The sequence below is a fragment of the Ailuropoda melanoleuca genome, chromosome 7 (genome assembly GCF_002007445.2).
Source record: "Ailuropoda melanoleuca isolate Jingjing chromosome 7, ASM200744v2, whole genome shotgun sequence".
NCBI classification, from domain to species: Eukaryota; Metazoa; Chordata; class Mammalia; order Carnivora; family Ursidae; genus Ailuropoda; species Ailuropoda melanoleuca.
This window is the reverse complement of record NC_048224.1, coordinates 53017257-53035560: the sequence shown is the minus strand read 5'-3', so window position 1 is coordinate 53035560 and position 18304 is coordinate 53017257. Positions and strand designations below refer to the sequence as shown.

The 18304-nt window shown below is 55.0% G+C and overlaps 1 protein-coding gene and 1 long non-coding RNA gene across 5 annotated transcripts in view; one reads left to right on the top strand and one right to left on the bottom strand.

The window, feature by feature from the left end:
* The window catches only part of LOC117803031, an 8993-nt gene extending 4385 nt beyond the window's left edge, over positions 1 to 4608 (bottom strand). The window contains exon 1 of the long non-coding RNA XR_004626589.1: positions 4476 to 4608. This is a non-coding gene — a long non-coding RNA (uncharacterized LOC117803031). The remainder of the gene's footprint in view (positions 1 to 4475) is intronic.
* Positions 684 to 18304, top strand: part of SH2D3C (SH2 domain containing 3C) — a 39366-nt gene continuing 21745 nt past the window's right edge. Inside the window, exons 1-4 of one of the 4 annotated variants that reach the window (XM_034664568.1) lie at positions 705 to 841; positions 2337 to 2539; positions 2815 to 3310; positions 16076 to 16115. In XM_034664568.1, coding sequence (XP_034520459.1) covers positions 2416 to 2539; positions 2815 to 3310; positions 16076 to 16115 — 660 coding nt within the window. In that variant the 5' untranslated portion in view covers positions 705 to 841; positions 2337 to 2415. Of the gene's footprint in view, positions 842 to 2336; positions 2540 to 2814; positions 3311 to 4775; positions 5185 to 16075; positions 16116 to 18304 lie in introns of those variants that run through there. The other 3 variants (XM_034664569.1, XM_034664572.1, XM_034664570.1) reach the window with 3 other exon arrangements.

Sequence of the window (18304 nt, the reverse complement as noted above, 5' to 3'; positions counted from 1 at the left end):
AAAAAAAAATAAAAGGGGGCGATGTAACCCAGTCTGTGCCATCAATCTGCCATATGACCTGGGACAGTCCCTCTGCCTGTCTGTGCTTCGGTCTCCCCATGTCTGTTCGATGGGTGTGGTGCACCACATTATCCCCGTGTCCCTGCTGGCTTGAGAAGGAGGGATCACGCCTTGGTGGGCGCCCATTCTGTACCAGGCTTTGCACCAAGTGCTGGACCCTGCGAGGAAGGCAATGCCCCCGCTCACGGCAAGGAACCTGAGGCTCAGGGAGGTCGGTGGCCTAGCAACAAAGTGGCCAGCCAAGGCTGGAACTTGGGTCTGGGTGGTCCCAGGCCCACAGGCCTAACCACAGCACTCTTCGCTGCCACCAGTCCTTCCCCCAGACACTGAGGCTTACAACAAACTGCCCTGTGGGCAGGCCTGACTCCCGGCACCCTTTCAGCCGCTGGCCAGACCCCCTGACAGCCTCCCGCCCAGCGGGCTCCATTCCCGGGGCCTGTGGTTTGTCCCCCGGGGCCCTCCAGGTCCCATGGGCTTGTGGTCTGCCCCCTGCCCCCTCCAGCCAAGGCCAAGGAGGCAGCCCACAGGGGCCCAGAATGGGGGAGGCCCTGGCCCCCGCCCCCTGTGGAGAGGACGGGGAGGGTGGAGCTGTGGGAGTTTCACTGGTTTAAAAATACACAGAGGAAACGAGCGAGAGGGTGTGAGAAAGGGGAAGGGGAGGTGAGGCAGGAACCTTAACGTTGATGTCCCGAGTCTCGAGAGGCCACTTGCCCACCGGCCAGGGGCTTTGCACAACTTGCCAAGATGACGGAGGTGCCCAAGAAAGCCAGCAGGAAGTTCAGTGAGTGTGGGGTGCCCTTTGCACTGCCCTTCATCCCTCTGTCTGTCCGTCCAGCTCAGCCTCTCTGCATTGTTTCTTTATCATGGTCTCATTTCCGTTTCTCTTTCTGTCCATCTCTGCCCCTCTCCGGAGCTCCCTGCTTCTGGGTCCCCTCTCGCCATCCCTCTGTCCCTCTGGCCCCCAGCTCTCTCTGTCTCCAGCTGGTTCAGCTCTCTCTGTCTCCAGCTGGTTCAGCGCTCCATCTCTGCTTCTTGTCTCTGACTCTGCCCATCTCTGTTTCTCTGTCCCTGCATTCGTCTGTGTGTCCATCTGTGGTTTTCTTGGACCCCACGGCCAGGCAAAGGAAGACCTCCACACACTCCACGCCCTGCCTCTGGGACTGGTTCACACGGAACGGGGGGGGGGGGTTGCTGGGTTGGAAGTCACTGGGGCTGAAGTGAGTGTGGGTGCACCATGGGATGCTGTCCCATGTCCCCAGCAGCAGTGACGCTGGGCCCCAGTGCAGCTCGATGAGGGGTCACACCCACCAAGGCTCTATTTCCCCAGGTCGGTCCCCTCCTGGTCTCAGTGAACTTCGGCTTCCCCTGAGTCCTTCTGTCTGTCGCATGGGGGTGGGTGGGGGCCGGTGTACAGGGCCAGGATTATGACTGCATTCCACCGATGAAAATACTGGGGCCCAGAGACTTGCCTGAGATCGTATAGGGATTCAGAGCAGGGCTTAATCCCATGTCCCTGAATTCGGGCCTTGGTTTCCCTCCCTGTCCCACTACTCTTTCCTCCAGAACCCCCCGTGCGCAGGAGACCACAGTTCTTGGTCCCGCTCCTGCTGACTGGCACGTTTCTGGCCCATGGCATAGCTTTCTGAGAGCGGAACATCAGACTTTTCTGACAGTGTTTTTCAGAAGGCAGAGGCTAAGGCGAAATAGGGAGTGGGTAGGGCTGGGAGGAAAGACCCAGAACACTGAGCCCAGCAGTCCAGAGCCCTGAGGCCTCAACCAGGCTCAGCCCCGCTGTGTGACCCCGGGGCAAGTCCCTCCCCTCTCTGGGCCTCAGTTTCCTCTCTCATCAATGGAAGCATCCTACCTATATATTCCAACATGGTGGGGAGGATCTGAGGAGTCAGAGGGTGTCCAGGAAGTGAAAATGCCAGGGTTTTCCCTTTTCGCTCATCTGGAGGCCATAGGGTTGTCAGATGGAGGTGGCTTCGAGGAGGGGCAGTCCCACAGCTGGGGGCGGGGCGGAGGGACCGCACACGCACCCCTGCGGAAATGAGGAGATTGGTATCACCCGAGCCCTGCCGCCTGAGTCAGGACCTTGCGCTCAGCTGACAGGAAGGACAGACTCAGAGAGTGGGCCCCCCAGGCTCCCAACAACCCCCTTCTCATTTCATCCCCGCCCCAGGTGCTCAAACACATCCCCCTCTCTCCTCCCCCTCCCCATGCACGCAAACGCGCTCCACCTGCTGGTTATGCCCCCTCCGCGGTTCCTTCCACAGCTCTAACCTGCACTTGTGCATCTGCGAAAAGGGCAATTAAACTTGTGCCATTGAACTGTGCTGGGAATTCAGTGAGGTGATGCCTGAAGCATATCTGGCCAACCAGAGGCATTTACTGAGATCACCATCATTATCTTCATTACTTGTGGAGGCTATTATCTTCTCTACATGCTTTCCTTCAGTCCTCCTGCTGCCCACAGGAGGTGGGTACTACAATCTCTATTTTGCTGATGTGGCGAATGGGGCTCAGAAAGGTCAAGCGACTTGCCTAAGGTCATACAGCTAGGATGTGCAAGAGAAGGGATTGAAGCCCAGGGCTCCGTGACTCTGGAGCTGCTGGGTTATACCATAACAGAGGGAATACCTGTGAAGCCCTGACCCTCCCTGAGCCCCCAATAAGAGGAATGACATGTATTTTTTATTGTTATTTTTATCGCTGCTAACATTAACTCCTTTCCCTCCTCTTGCCCCCTGCCAGAGTTCTTCAAGTTTAAGGGCCTCGGGAGTCTCTCCAACCTCCCTCGGTCCTTCACGCTGAAACGGTCCTCAACCACCATCAGTCTCGGGTCCCATCTGGAGCCTGACCCCTTTGAGGCTACACAGGATGACATGGTGACTGTCCCCAAAAGCCCCCCAGCCTATGCCCGCTCCAGCGACATGTACAGCCACATGGGCACCATGCCTCGTCTCAGCACCAAGAAGGCTTGGGACCAACAGGCTACCCAGAAGACCAAGGAGGTGGACCCAGAACCCCACTCGGTGCCCCAAAGTCTGCCCAACCCTCCAGGCTTGGAGGCAGCCAAGGAGATGGTGGTGGAGACCGCCAAGGAGATGGTGGTTGAGACCACTGTCCCCCTGGAGGACACCCCAGCAGTGGGACCCAACCCTTCTGCAATGGGCCCCACGGAAAAGCCTGAGGATCCCAGTGCTGACAGAAAAGAGGAAAGAGCCCCCAGGAATGTGTCTCCAGAAAGGTAGGTGCCCACCACGGAAGGGGGAGGGTGGGACCTGCACGAATGGTGTCTCCAAGCCTCCTGCCAATAGAGCCTGGAGAGGAACCCCCCCGCCCCACCGACATACACGTCGAAGGGGGGGAATAAAAATTCTGCACATTAACCAAGTGCTTACTACAGACCAGGCGCTGTGCTTCATCCTTCACTTGCAATTAATTCTCAAAAAACAAAACAAAACAAAACAAAAACAACTGGGAGGAGATTCTGTTATTACTGTATGACAGATGAGGAAGTTGAGATTCAGAGAGGGAAAGTCATCTGCCCCGGTCAGGTTTCACATCTTGCAAATGACAAAGTGGGAAGACCCACCTGACTTGCCCTAGGCAGCCTCCAGCAGGGACCTTCAGCAGCTGGGTGGCTCCCAAGCCCCATCACTGGATCCCTGCCCAGCGCCTCCACACCCAAATCACCACCTTTAGTTCTGCTGGACACCACTGCTCCCCCTGGTTGCCACTTAACTTGCTTATAGGGTGAGTTGAGTTCATGCAAAAATACAAATAGTAATGATATGACCCTGGCTCCCAATGAGGAAGCACCCATCCTACTGGGGGTCAAAACCAATGTTCCCCACAGATAACTCTGTAAAGGCATCTGTTATGAGCCCCCTCTTACAGATGGGGAAACTGAGACTCAGCCAAGGCGGCAGAGCTGGAGTTGAGCAGAAAACTGCCTGCCTCCTGTGGCTGCACGAGTCTCACCTCTCATGTTGTACCCACCACCTTCGAAGCCCTACAGCTAGGTGCTTCGTGCCCTTGGGAGACCCCTCAGTCCCGACCACACCAATCTCCAGCTTTCAACCCTCACAGACTGTGTCCAAACGACACCCGTCAGATGTGCTTCTTGAAATAAAGAAGAAAAAAAACCCCCAGCTGAGCAAAAATAACTCTAGGGCTGGTTCTGGGAGCTCTCTTCAATGGCTCTTCCCTGAGACACCAAGCACAGTTTTTGTGTGCTGGGGTAATTGAGTCTAGACCTCTGTTCAATGAGGAGCAAGACTTGGTAAAGCTGCAGAATGAATCCAGCCCAGACTCTGCCTCCTACTGACCGCATGACCTTGGATAAGTCTGTTTCTTCCTCTGAGCCTCAGTTTCCTTGTCTGATAGAAGGGCAGAATGATAGCACCTACCTTGTAGGGCAGTGATGAGAATTCAAGAATAACATACAGGACTTGTAAAATCTTAGCACAGTGCTTGGCACACCACAGAGTAAGTGCCTTTCTTTCGTCTCTGATTGCTCCAGGCTGCTGTCTTCTGTCTTCTGCCATCCCGCTCCTTAGTTCAGCCCTACTTGGGCGTGGAGAAGCGAGGATTGTATGTAAGGGAGAGGGCCTGAGAGGTTCTGGGCCGTTCTGAGGCATCCTAAGGTCTGAGACGTGCATTGGGAGTTTGCAGAAGCGGGGCGCGTGGAGGGGCGTGTCTAGGGGCGCGGCCTTTTCGGGCTGCTCGGCGAACTGTTCGGGGAAGGTGGCGTTGGAACGGGGCGGGCCGAAGCGGAAGGGTGTGCTCGAGGGGCGTGGCCTTCCCAGCCCCGGACACTGACAGATGGGGAGAGGGCGGAGCGAGACCGGAGGCGGAGGGGCGTGCTCGAGGCGGGGCGTGTCCTTCCCGGCGGGAGGTGTAGGCTGTGGAGCGGCCCCCGGCCGAGGGCGAGGGGCGTGCCCGGGGCGTGGTCTACAGGTCAGGCTCCGCCCCCGGCGTACTGCCCTGAGCTCCACAGCTCCGTGGCCTGAGAAAGGCGGGAGCCGTCGGGCTGAGGAGGTGTCCAGGCTGCAGGCAGTGACCGCGGGGAACCATGACTGCAGTGGGACGAAGATGCCCCGCACTGGGACCCAGAGGGTGAGTGACCGAGCTGGGCCTGAGGAGGGCCTGTGGGGCTGGGAATGGTTTGAGGGGAAATCAGTGCCCTTGGGGCAACCAACAAAGCAGGATGCCCTGTTAGCATCAGGGATTTTTAAGCTTCCTTTTGATGTAATTCTGTCCCTGCCTTGTCCTCGCACAGGCTGGGCATTACTCCTCACAACAGCCCCAGAAGAGGGACACTTTTATCATCCCCATTTTACAGATGAGGAAAAGGAGATTTACTTGCCGGTTTGCAACAGTATCGAAGGTTAGAACTCCACCTTCCCGGCTCGTGCCCTTAAAGGCTAGGCAGCCCGTTCCCCTCCAATAGAACCAGGGTCTCTGGGAAGGATTATCCTGAGAAACCTTGAGAATGCCAAGTCTGGGACCCAGGCTTCCTCCCTGTGTGCAGGGGTCCTAATGGTCCTGGCAGTGCCTCCGGCATCAGGCCTGACCTACAGCTGGCAGAGGAAAGAGACTGCCCTCCATCCCCCAATCATCCAGAGTGTCCAGTGGGGGGGTGGGGTTAGCAGATCTGATTGAGGCCCCTCCTGGTGTCCTGAGACCCAGTGTCTCACTAACCCTCCAGGCCAAGCAGGAGGCCGGGAATTAAACGTTTCTTCCAGGAGCCCCCAAAGCCCAGCCCTGCGTCCCAGAGTTAGGAGAGCTGCTCTGCCTGTATGATCTCAGATTTGCCCTGCTCTACTCTGGGCCGCAGTCTCTCAGCAGCCCAGATGGGACTGGAATGATCTCTGATGATCCATACAGTCTGGAGAGGAGGGTATTTGAGAATTGCCACTGAGCAAGACGGGGGCCCCATTTCCGAATGTCCCAAGGGGGTCATCTCAGTGGCTGCTCAGGGAGTGGTCTAAGCTGGGGGTGGATGGTGTCCCTTCCCTACACCCTGGGAGGCAGGGTGCACCTGGAGCAGAAGGAAGGAAGGGGAAGAGGTGAGGCTGCAGGAGTTTCCTGGTGCCCTGTTCCCTGCTGAGATCATGGGGGATGAGGAGGAAGGAGGGAGGAGGGGCCAGTAGCACAGGGGCTGAAGGCCTTTAGCTCCCAGATAGGAGAGCACCAGCCATGCCTCACCCTACCGCCCAGCACCTCAGCCTTCTGCAGGGAAATAGCAGGTCCAGAGAGCCCTGACACCCTCCCTTTCAGTCTGTGTTAAGGAGAAGGAAGGGGAGGCCCAGTGAAGGAAGGGGGCCCCAACACCTACCACCTGCACCCATGCCTACACACAGGAACTGTCAGGCCAGGGTCCTCTAAGAGGTGGTCAAGATCCAGCGCACAACCGGCTAGGCCCTGCCTGAAGCACCCCACGGGTGCTGTCTACTACACAGGCCCTGTGAAGGGGAACCTCTACTTGCTTCATTTTACCAATGAGGAGACCAAGACTCAGAGAGGGGAAGGGATTTTCCTGGGGTCACAAAGAGATTAAGTGTCAGAGCCTAGATTTGATCCCAGGCTTGACCAACCCCCGTCACTAGGCCACAATTCACCTCCCGCAAGTATAAATCTCAAAGCCATTTCTACGTTACTTAAATGACCTCCCATATGCCCCTGGAAGGGAGATAAAGGAAGGTCATTTTACAGATGAAGAAACTGAGGTTTTGCAAGGTTAATAACTTGCTTGAGAGGACACATTTCGTTGAGTTGGAATATCATTCACTTTAGTATTTACTCTGATGCAACTATGCTCTGGACACTCTGGCAAGTTTCGGGGAGACAGCAGTGAGCACAGCAGACAAACCCCTGCTATCATGGAGCCCCTGTTCCAGGGAGACATGATAAGACAAGGAGTTTTACAGTCAAGCAGAAGAGAGAAGTGCTAGGAGAAACGCTGAAACCAACTAGGGGAATTGGTCGCCGTGGGGGAGTGTCTGGTGGTAGCAATTTAGGAAGGTTATAGCCAGGAGAAGGGTCTCTTGGAGGTGATGCTTGAACAAAGGGATGAGGGAACAAACCCTCTTGATATCTGGGGAAGAGTGTGCCAGACCAAAGGAACAGCAGGTACAAGGGTCCTGAGGTAGGAGCGTCCTTGCCATGTTCGAGGAGCAGCCAAGACCCACAGTGGCTGGAGGAGAGGAAGGTGGGGGGGGGCTGGGGAGTGGAGTGGTGGGAGGCGAGGCCAGAGAGGAAACGGGTTCAGATAATGGAAGGCCTGGAAGGCCCGGCAAGGACCTGGCTTTGACCCAGGGAGATGTAGCCATCGCTGGCCTTGAGCAGAGGAGGGCCTCACTGTGACTTACGTTTTATGAGGACCTTTCCTTTGAGGAGACTTTGAATGCAGTTCTACTCATTGTAAAGTGTCACACCCAAGCGTCCTCTCCCCCCTGCTAGATCACAGACACCCAGGCCCCTCCACCCCCACTCCCAGGGCTGTTCAGAGGGAGAGTTGGAGAAGGTGGCATCCCACAGGAGAGCCAGGGACACCCAGCCCTGTGCCAGGCACTGAGAAAAAGCCACGAACCAACCGCCCCCCCCACCCCCGTTTTCTTTTGGAATGTTGATTCTGGTCCAAGAATTCCCAACACTCCCCAGAGTCCCACGACCCTCTTGGCCCTGCAGAGTGACGTCAGCTGCTGGGCATCTGGTAGTGATTACCTACCAGGGGAGGGGGCTGCGGTGGGCCCAGCCTGTTGGGCCTCGTCAGGCCCTTGTCTTCCGAAGGGGCCCAGCTGCTCCCGGCTCTCATTTCCTGTGGAGACTTTCTCACAGTCCTCGAGACCCCCGGATGCCTCAGGCTGTGGGAACTGCACTGGCTCAGGAAGGATGGACTGTACCCCCACCCCCAGCTGGAGCCACATCCCCCAAAACCCTCAGGGGACCTTGTTTGCAGAATCCGGGACCTCTGTGGAGTATGGGGAGGAAGTCCGGTAGATCACTGACTGCACAACATTGAGCAACTTGCCCTGTCTGACCCTTAGTTTCCCCATCTGTAAATTGGGGTCAATAACAGCACCCGCACGCGCCAGGGGGGCACGGTGAGGACTAGATTGGCCCAGGGCAGTGTCAGTACAAGGAGCTGCTCTTGCGCTCGCCACGCCCATGTTATGGAAGAGTTCACTGAGGGTCAATGAGGGGCCCCTATCCAGCATCACGCTGCTTCCTCCCTCCCAGGGGAGGGCCCTCTCCAGAGCCCGAGAGGGTCTTCTCTCCTCCCATCCCTGCTCCATTTCTTCTTCTCGACATCGATTCTGGGCTTGTGGTCCCGTTGAAATGTTAGTTTTCTTTGCCTTCCCCTCCTCACCTTCTCCTCATCTCCACCCTGGAGCGCTCCCCTTTTTCCAGGGGAGCCTGCCTCCTGCAAGGAAGGAAGTGGAGCCAACCTGGATCTAATCTGAGCAGCTGTGTGTCCCAGACCAAGTCACAAACTTCAGTTTTCTCCCCCTCAAGTGGGGCCTCCAGATTTCAGGCATTCAGTCAGCACTCCATACATGCCCTCTCCTTTCCTCTTCTCCAGCAGAAGCCTCGTCTCTGCCCTGGAAAGAATGGCCCCCATCTGCCCTATCCTCACAGGGCTGGTACCCTTTTTAAAACACCTGCTGACAAGCTCACCACTGTCAAGAAGACTGAGGGCACAGAATGGTGGCGAAGGAGCAGGGATGTCTTCAAGACAGTGGTGGCCCATCTTACAGGAGGTGGGGCAGGGCAGGGGCTAAAGCCAAGAGCCCACCTGGCAGAGAGAATCCCAAGGTCCCCATGGCAAGGTGCCCCAGGGCCTTTAAAGACAGGGCTTTCTGCCTCCGCTCTTTCTGCCCAGGGCCTTTAAAAACCAAGGAGCACAGAGCAGTATTGCTTTCCTGCCGGGGTGAGTGATGGTTGGAGTGACGGGTGGAAAGAATCTTCAGTGCCCCAGGAAGGGCAGAATGGGAGATCTCCATGGCTAGGAGCTGGGCAGCAAGGGGAGCCACACAGGGTTTGGGAATTCCACATCCTTCCTTCTCAGGAGCCTTGTGGCCGCCCCTCTGGGGAGACAGTTACACCCATTTTACAGAAGCGGCAGTTGGACCTCAGAGAGGTGAAGGCGGGGGGAAAGCTGAGAAGCAGGAGGCAAAGGCTGGGGAAGTGTCCGCTTGAGGCCATATGGCCAGGCCTGGAGGCCCAAGGGAACAAACTGGGGGTCAGAGAGACAGTAGACGGACAGCTGGCCTCTGCAGAGAGGGCCCGGGTGGGTTGGGACAGCAGCTGCTCCCTACTGCCTCTCCCCCAGGATCCCTTGGGGACCCTTTCTCCCGGGCCAGGATGGTGGCCTCGAAAGTAAAGCTCAGATTTAAACCTGTATTGGGGAAATAAAGGATAATGGGCTCTAATTACTGCTCATTAATCCAATTAATTAAGCTAATGTATGCAATAAGTGGTATCAGTTATCAGAACAAATCAGTTAATACAGGCAATTAAAGGGGTTGGTTATTTGAATAATTAATGTGGCTGATTAATGGGACTGATTTAGCTCAATTGTCAGTATTATTTATTAATTGATTTCCCCACTAATATTAGAGAGGAAGTGCCTTTTAAGTCCATGAAATAAAAAATAAGATAATTAATTGATGGAGCTGAGTTTTTCAAAGTGGAAGCTTTGATTTCTGCATTTGATCACTGCAACAGGAGGGAGAATGTTCTAGAAATCTCCAAGCACACTGAGATCTGAAGGCCAAGTAGAACCACTCTGGCCCTAAGGGAGACGGGAGGTTCCAAGCAGAGGGAACATCATGTGCAAAGGCCCTGAGGCTGGAGGGAGCAGAGCTCTTTGGAGGGAGTGCAATCAGGCTAGAGTGCAAGGAGGAGCAAGGGGAGAGAGAAGGGATGGCTGACTGTGCCAGCCACAGAGGGCTGAGCCCTGAGAACCAGACTTCGTTGCATGGGGCTGCTGTGTGACATGTATTCATTCAAAAAAAAACCTTTATGGGGTGCCTGGCACTGCTCTAGGCAGATCCCAATTCCTGTCCTCTAAGAGCTTATATTCTAGCGAAAGAAGATAGACAATGCATGGCAGGTCAGATGAAGTGCTTCAGAGAAAAAGTAAAGAGGGAAGGGAGGTGGGGAGTGTTGAGAAGTTCACACTTTCAGATGGGTGGTGGGGGAAGGCCTCACTGAGAAGGGGACATTTTAGTAAAGACCTGATGGAGGGCAGGGTGGGAGCTCAGTGGTATCTGGGGGGAAAGTATATCAGCCAAGGGAACAGAAAGCGCGAAGGCCCTGAGGTGGGGACAAAAGCCAGCAAGAAGCGGAGCATGGCTGAAGCAGCGAGAGTGAGGTTGAGCAGGATAGGACATTGGGTGGCAGAGATGGTGAGAAGCCAGTCTGTAAGGCTGTCATGGGACTTCAGCCCTTACTCTGAGTGACACTGGGGCCACTCCAGTGGGTTGAAGCCAAGGAGATCCGTGGTCTGAGTTTCACTTAAACAGGAGGGCTCTGGGGGCTGGAGTGAGAACAAGTCACAGAGGACACACATAGACGCGGGGAGGCCAGTGAGGAGGTGTGGCAATTGTCCAGGCAAGTGATAACACTGCATCAGGGGCAGACATGGTGACATTATGTCTTGGAGATCCTGGAGTGTTGTAGAGGGGCAGGGTGAGCTGATGGGGACTAAGTGTGGCCCCAAGCTGGCAGCTTCTTGGGCCTTGGCCTCTGCCCTGAGCTCCCCCATTGGCTCTGACCGGCCCCAGCCCACTTGTACCTTGGTGCAGGCTCCCCCCTCCCCAAGGCTCTGTTCCCTCCCCAGGGCCCAAGGGGAAGGAGACAGGAAGCAGGAGGAAACACTGGGGCGATCCCAGTGTCCTGGCCAATCTGTTCCCAGCAGTGGGCGGATTTCCGGGACTGAATGGCCGGAAACTCTGGGATGGGACACCTCACCCGGGAAAAGCTGGCAGGGGTGAACGTGCAGGGGAGGGGTCCCCACTCCACCTCACTCCCACCGCTGCTAGACAGACAGAACCAAAAGGGCTGTGGCTGGACTGCAGCTTGAGAGACTGATTTTTAAGTCAGGAAGGACTCCACAGGAGGGAAGGTTAGCAGTGGGGACTCTAGAATGTCAGAACAGGGAGGGCTGTCAGACAGCTGCTCAATGAGGAGCCCCTGGCCTCAGGGGCTGGGGGAACCCCTGTGTGGAATTCTGCCCTGGGAATACACACCTTATCNGGGCCTCCAGATTTCAGGCATTCAGTCAGCACTCCATACATGCCCTCTCCTTTCCTCTTCTCCAGCAGAAGCCTCGTCTCTGCCCTGGAAAGAATGGCCCCCATCTGCCCTATCCTCACAGGGCTGGTACCCTTTTTAAAACACCTGCTGACAAGCTCACCACTGTCAAGAAGACTGAGGGCACAGAATGGTGGCGAAGGAGCAGGGATGTCTTCAAGACAGTGGTGGCCCATCTTACCGGAGGTGGGGCAGGGCAGGGGCTAAAGCCAAGAGCCCACCTGGCAGAGAGAATCCCAAGGTCCCCATGGCAAGGTGCCCCAGGGCCTTTAAAGACAGGGCTTTCTGCCTCCGCTCTTTCTGCCCAGGGCCTTTAAAAACCAAGGAGCACAGAGCAGTATTGCTTTCCTGCCGGGGTGAGTGATGGTCGGAGTGACGGGTGGAAAGAATCTTCAGTGCCCTAGGAAGGGCAGAATGGGAGGTCTCCATGGCTAGGAGCTGGGCAGCAAGGGGAGCCACACAGGGTTTGGGAATTCCACATCCTTCCTTCTCAGGAGCCTTGTGGCCGCCCCTCTGGGGAGACAGTTACACCCATTTTACAGAAGCGGCAGTTGGACCTCAGAGAGGTGAAGGCGGGGGGAAAGCTGAGAAGCAGGAGGCAAAGGCTGGGGAAGTGTCCGCTTGAGGCCATATGGCCAGGCCTGGAGGCCCAAGGGAACAAACTGGGGGTCAGAGAGACAGTAGATGGACAGCTGGCCTCTGCAGAGAGGGCCCGGGTGGGTTGGGACAGCAGCTGCTCCCTATTGCCTCTCCCCCAGGATCCCTTGGGGACCCTTTCTCCCGGGCCAGGATGGTGGCCTCGAAAGTAAAGCTCAGATTTAAACCTGTATTGGGGAAATAAAGGATAATGGGCTCTAATTACTGCTCATTAATCCAATTAATTAAGCTAATGTATGCAATAAGTGGTATCAGTTATCAGAACAAATCAGTTAATACAGGCAATTAAAGGGGTTGGTTATTTGAATAATTAATGTGGCTGATTAATGGGACTGATTTAGCTCAATTGTCAGTATTATTTATTAATTGATTTCCCCACTAATATTAGAGAGGAAGTGCCTTTTAAGTCCATGAAATAAAAAATAAGATAATTAATTGATGGAGCTGAGTTTTTCAAAGTGGAAGCTTTGATTTCTGCATTTGATCACTGCAACAGGAGGGAGAATGTTCTAGAAATCTCCAAGCACACTGAGATCTGAAGGCCAAGTAGAACCACTCTGGCCCTAAGGGAGACGGGAGGTTCCAAGCAGAGGGAACATCATGTGCAAAGGCCCTGAGGCTGGAGGGAGCAGAGCTCTTTGGAGGGAGTGCAATCAGGCTAGAGTGCAAGGAGGAGCAAGGGGAGAGAGAAGGGATGGCTGACTGTGCCAGCCACAGAGGGCTGAGCCCTGAGAACCAGACTTCGTTGCATGGGGCTGCTGTGTGACATGTATTCATTCAAAAAAAAACCTTTATGGGGTGCCTGGCACTGCTCTAGGCAGATCCCAATTCCTGTCCTCTAAGAGCTTATATTCTAGCGAAAGAAGATAGACAATGCATGGCAGGTCAGATGAAGTGCTTCAGAGAAAAAGTAAAGAGGGAAGGGAGGTGGGGAGTGTTGAGAAGTTCACACTTTCAGATGGGTGGTGGGGGAAGGCCTCACTGAGAAGGGGACATTTTAGTAAAGACCTGATGGAGGGCAGGGTGGGAGCTCAGTGGTATCTGGGGGGAAAGTATATCAGCCAAGGGAACAGAAAGCGCGAAGGCCCTGAGGTGGGGACAAAAGCCAGCAAGAAGCCGAGCATGGCTGAAGCAGCGAGAGTGAGGTTGAGCAGGATAGGACATTGGGTGGCAGAGATGGTGAGAAGCCAGTCTGTAAGGCTGTCATGGGACTTCAGCCCTTACTCTGAGTGACACTGGGGCCACTCCAGTGGGTTGAAGCCAAGGAGATCCGTGGTCTGAGTTTCACTTAAACAGGAGGGCTCTGGGGGCTGGAGTGAGAACAAGTCACAGAGGACACACATAGACGCGGGGAGGCCAGTGAGGAGGTGTGGCAATTGTCCAGGCAAGTGATAACACTGCATCAGGGGCAGACATGGTGACATTATGTCTTGGAGATCCTGGAGTGTTGTAGAGGGGCAGGGTGAGCTGATGGGGACTAAGTGTGGCTCCAAGCTGGCAGCTTCTTGGGCCTTGGCCTCTGCCCTGAGCTCCCCCATTGGCTCTGACCGGCCCCAGCCCACTTGTACCTTGGTGCAGGCTCCCCCCTCCCCAAGGCTCTGTTCCCTCCCCAGGGCCCAAGGGGAAGGAGACAGGAAGCAGGAGGAAACACTGGGGCGATCCCAGTGTCCTGGCCAATCTGTTCCCAGCAGTGGGCGGATTTCCGGGACTGAATGGCCGGAAACTCTGGGATGGGACACCTCACCCGGGAAAAGCTGGCAGGGGTGAACGTGCAGGGGAGGGGTCCCCACTCCACCTCACTCCCACCGCTGCTAGACAGACAGAACCAAAAGGGCTGTGGCTGGACTGCAGCTTGAGAGACTGATTTTTAAGTCAGGAAGGACTCCACAGGAGGGAAGGTTAGCAGTGGGGACTCTAGAATGTCAGAACAGGGAGGGCTGTCAGACAGCTGCTCAATGAGGAGCCCCTGGCCTCAGGGGCTGGGGGAACCCCTGTGTGGAATTCTGCCCTGGGAATACACACCTTATCTGTGATTTTTAACGCTCAGATTTTTGGTCTATGTTTTAAATTAAGTTTATTTTATTAAATTTATGACATTTAAATGTAAGTATCAGGCTTCTGGACGGGAGGAAGCAGTTCCCCAATGTTTGACCTTCCTCCCTATTTCGCAGATGGGAACACTGAGGCCTCTCCTAGCCAGAGAACCAGGGCCCAGCCTGACAACATTAATCCTAATGCTAGTGATCAGCACTGGCTAAGGATTTACTATTCATGTATTCCTTGGGGCAACTGTAAGCTCCTGTGTGCCAGGCACTGTGCGGGGGGCTTAACAATGAATGAGACAAAGTCACGGCCCCACGAAGCTGTCAGGTAGTTGAGAGTCAACAAATAAATGTAAAATGGTCATTTCAGGCAGAGACTGAGGAAAATAAAGCAGGGCTGAGGACAGAGTGAAGGACCAGGGACTATTCTAGGTAGGGGGTCAGGGAAGCTTCTCTGAGGAGGGGCATTAAGCAGAGCCCTAAATAAACTAGGGGAGGGGCAAGCTGCCTGACGATCTGGAGGCAGCACATTCTAGCCAGAGAGAACAGCAACTGCAAAGGCCCCCGAAAGAGTGAGCTTGGCAAGGAGGTCAATGTGTCTGGGCAAAATGAGGGATAGAATGAGTGAGGAAGGCATGCTGGGGTTGGCAAGGCCGGTGGGCAGGCGCCGCCAGGCCACGCCAGGCCCTGTAGGCTGGGGAACATATGGCCTGGTGGATGCCTGTTTTTCTGGCATAACGATGGTACCTCTTTACAATCACAAGGGAAGAAAGTTCTGGTTTGGGTGATACATTACATAGCCAGCCATTTGCAGGCCACGGAGAGGGGTTTAGATATTGTAGGGTGAGAGGAAGGCGCCCAGGGGCACGTGGGGGTGCTCAGTGCATGTGACCCGCTTGTTTTCACCTGAGTGCCGCTGGGGGTGGAGTGGAGGTAGAGTGGGGTGTGAGAACAGACAGAGAACCAGCGAGAAGGCTGCGTGCCATGTGCTGCACAGAGCCCGTGGGGCTCCTGGATGGAGCAAGGGCCGGCCCTCGGAGAGAAGTGGTCAAGATCTATTCTGAAAGTAAAGCTGCAGGATTTCCTGATGGGCTGGGCGTGGAGAGTGAGTGGAAGAGGAGGCACAGATGACTGCAGATTTTTTGGCCAAACAAAGCAGCAAGGATGCAGCTGAAATCAACTGAGATGGGAAGCGGATGTTGGGGCTCAGGGGCCCGGTGGCAGGGGGCGGGTACCAACGGGCCTGCTTTGGATATGACAAGTTCACGATGACTTCAGACATTCAAGAGGAGATGCTAAGGAGGCAGATGGGTTTCTTGGGCGGGAGTTGAAGGGGCAGTTCCACGGGGGCGGGGGGGGGGGGNNNTTCTTACAGCGCCCCCTCCCGAGGAAGGATAGCATTTGGGAAAGACAGCCACTCCCAGCCTCTGGCCTCTCCAGGTCCCTGGAGGCTGAGGGGATCGATTCCACCACAGCCAACAGTCACCAGCATGGTGTGATGCTGAGTGGGCCATTCTGCACTAGGGAGAGAGTGTAGGGTGGATGGGGGGCGAGGAGGCTAAGCCCCAGCCCGGGGCCACCAGCATTTGGAGCGGAGCGGGGTAAGAACGCTCCAGCATCCTGAAGTGGGGTGAAGACGGCATGATTCAGGAAGCCTGTCTCTTGTTAGGCATGAAACAGTGATCAGCTCCCAGAGTCCTTGCAACAACCCAAAGAGGCAGAGGCTGTCATTATCCCCAATTTCCAGGTAGGAAACCCAGGCTCAAAGAGGTGAGGGGACCTGTCCAGGGTGGCACAGCTGGTGAGCAGAGGAGCAGCCCTGCCATCAGGTTCCAGTGAGTGCTGTCAGCTGCGATGCCCCCGCCTGCCTTCGGGATGAGCCCTCTGGGGCACTAGGGCCAGGTGCTGGCATCACACAGGTGGGCAGAGGCTGGCAGCTGGGGAGCCAGGTAGGGCTGGGGACACTCACCTCTCCTCTCTCCTTCCAGGGTCGCCGGAGAGCCAGAGGCTGGCGGAGACTATGTGAAGGTAAGCGGGGCTGAGCAGCGGTCAGCGGACGGCTCAGAGCCTGCTCCACAAAGGGCAGAGTTCTTTTCTGAGGCTTATTAGGGGCCAGACCTCACTGCCTGTTCCCAAAAGGAGAGGGTCTCAGGGTCGGGGCGGCACTTGGGATTTAGTTTCACTCCCAAAGATCTTTCTTCCCATGCCTGCCATCGTTCTCTCCTGGCCCCAAACCCAGCCCCCCCCATTGTTTGTTACCACCTGCACCCCCCACCCCCTGAACCTGCCAGCTGCCCTGGGCCCTGGGGTGTCTCCATGGGCAGCCCCAATCCCATGCTCTCTGAGCATGTGCTGGTATTGAGAGGTGGGAGCAAGAAAAGATAGCTCAGTTTTCATCACAGAGAATGGGCCCAGCTCACATTTACCACAAGCTTAATTTGTCCTGGGCACTGGGAATGTTGAGAATGCACCTTTGAAGCAATGATGACAAAGAGAGTAACATAATATCTTGCGAGCCTACTATGTGAAACAATGATGATAAAGAGAGTAACATAATATCTTGTGAGCCTACTATGTGTGAGAGTAACATAGTATCTTGAGAGCCCTGTGCTGGCTGCCAGCATTGGAGGGAAGACATTTCTGAGCTCTGTACATGAATGAGGTCTTTGACTTCCTTCCTCATCACTGGGCAGGGAAGGCCTTCCTATACCCATGTACATAGGGGGAACTTGGGGCCCAGAGATGCCCAGAGACACACGGTGATTTGCCCACAGCCACACAGCTACTAGGCGGCAGAACTGAGACTGCAATCCAATTTTATCTGATGCCAAGACCATGGACAGAGTCCTTGGCCTTTCACCTCTGGGAGCACACAGAGCCGGCCTCCCTGCTGAGTGTGGAGCAAACAGCAGAGGGCTGGGAGCACCAGGTCTCATGTTCAAAGGGCTCCTGGTCCACCTGGGGACCAGGAGAGAATCACATGGTGGTGTGGGCTCGTGTTTTATAAGCCAGCAGATTTAGTCCCAGATCTGCCACTTATTTGCTACATGACTTTGGGTATGTGGGTCACCTCCCTGAGCCTCAGTGTTCACCTATATGAAATGGGGTAGCTGTGGCTCCTCCCAACTAGGGTTGCTATGGGCTCAATGAGTCCATCCTTATAAGTAGGGTTGCTGGGCCTGGAATAGAGCCAGCTGGCCCGGCTCCTGACCCTGTGGACATTCCATCCCCCGAGATACTGCCTATAAAGCCCTGTGTAAGCGAGTAGCCATGAGGCAGCATGGGAAGTGCTCGGATATCTGCCCCTCGCTATCATCAGAAGCCTCAGATAGGAAGCCATTGGAGCTCAGCAGGTAGAGGATGACTTTCAGCTTGGACAATGGGGAGGGGGAGATCAAGGAAGGCTTTCTGGAGGAGGAGACATTGAAACCAAGCCATTACAGCTGACCAGGAACATTCACCAACATCCTGTCCCCAAAGGAAAAGCTGAAAAGGAGCAAAGACAAGCAGAGATAGACAGTAGAGTGGTCCAAGCAGAGGCAAGTGTGGGCAAGGTCAGAAAGCAAGCTGAGTGAGCCCAGGGAAGTGCAGCCCAGGGCTGTGACAAGTTGAGCTGGAGCTGCTCCTGGAATCTGGGCCCTGGCTCTTCAGCCCTTAACCACAGGCGGACAGAGGGCTCAGGGAGAACTGGCACCAAAGCCAGTGGGTAGACACAGGGGACATACATTTTAGCACCCCGCAGTTTTCAGATACCTAGCAAGGTAGTGAGATCTCCATCAGTGGTGGTAGTAAGGTCCCTGTGAGGATTATTAGCTTTGTATTTTCCCTTTAGTTTATGGGGCTAAAAATATACTTAAAAATACTATAAAAGAAATAATACCTGGTCACTGGAACTAATTACAGGATGAAGTCAAAAGAACATTAGTTTTAGCTTCAAGCCTCAGACGGAGGTAGAATCAATAGTCCGTTACCAACAATCCATTCCTGCCCTGAGGTACTAGCTTCCAGAACTCCAGGATTCTCAGACCACAATGTGAATAATTTGATTCCAAGACAAGGATTCTGAAGTTCGAAGACCATAAAATTCCACACTCCAGTGCTCAGAGCTTCAGGTGTATTTGTGGAAAACAATGGAACAACTGAGGCCCAGAAAGGTGGACTCATCTCCCTAACGTCACATAGCTGGTCAAAAGGATTTGTACCCTAGACCTGACTGA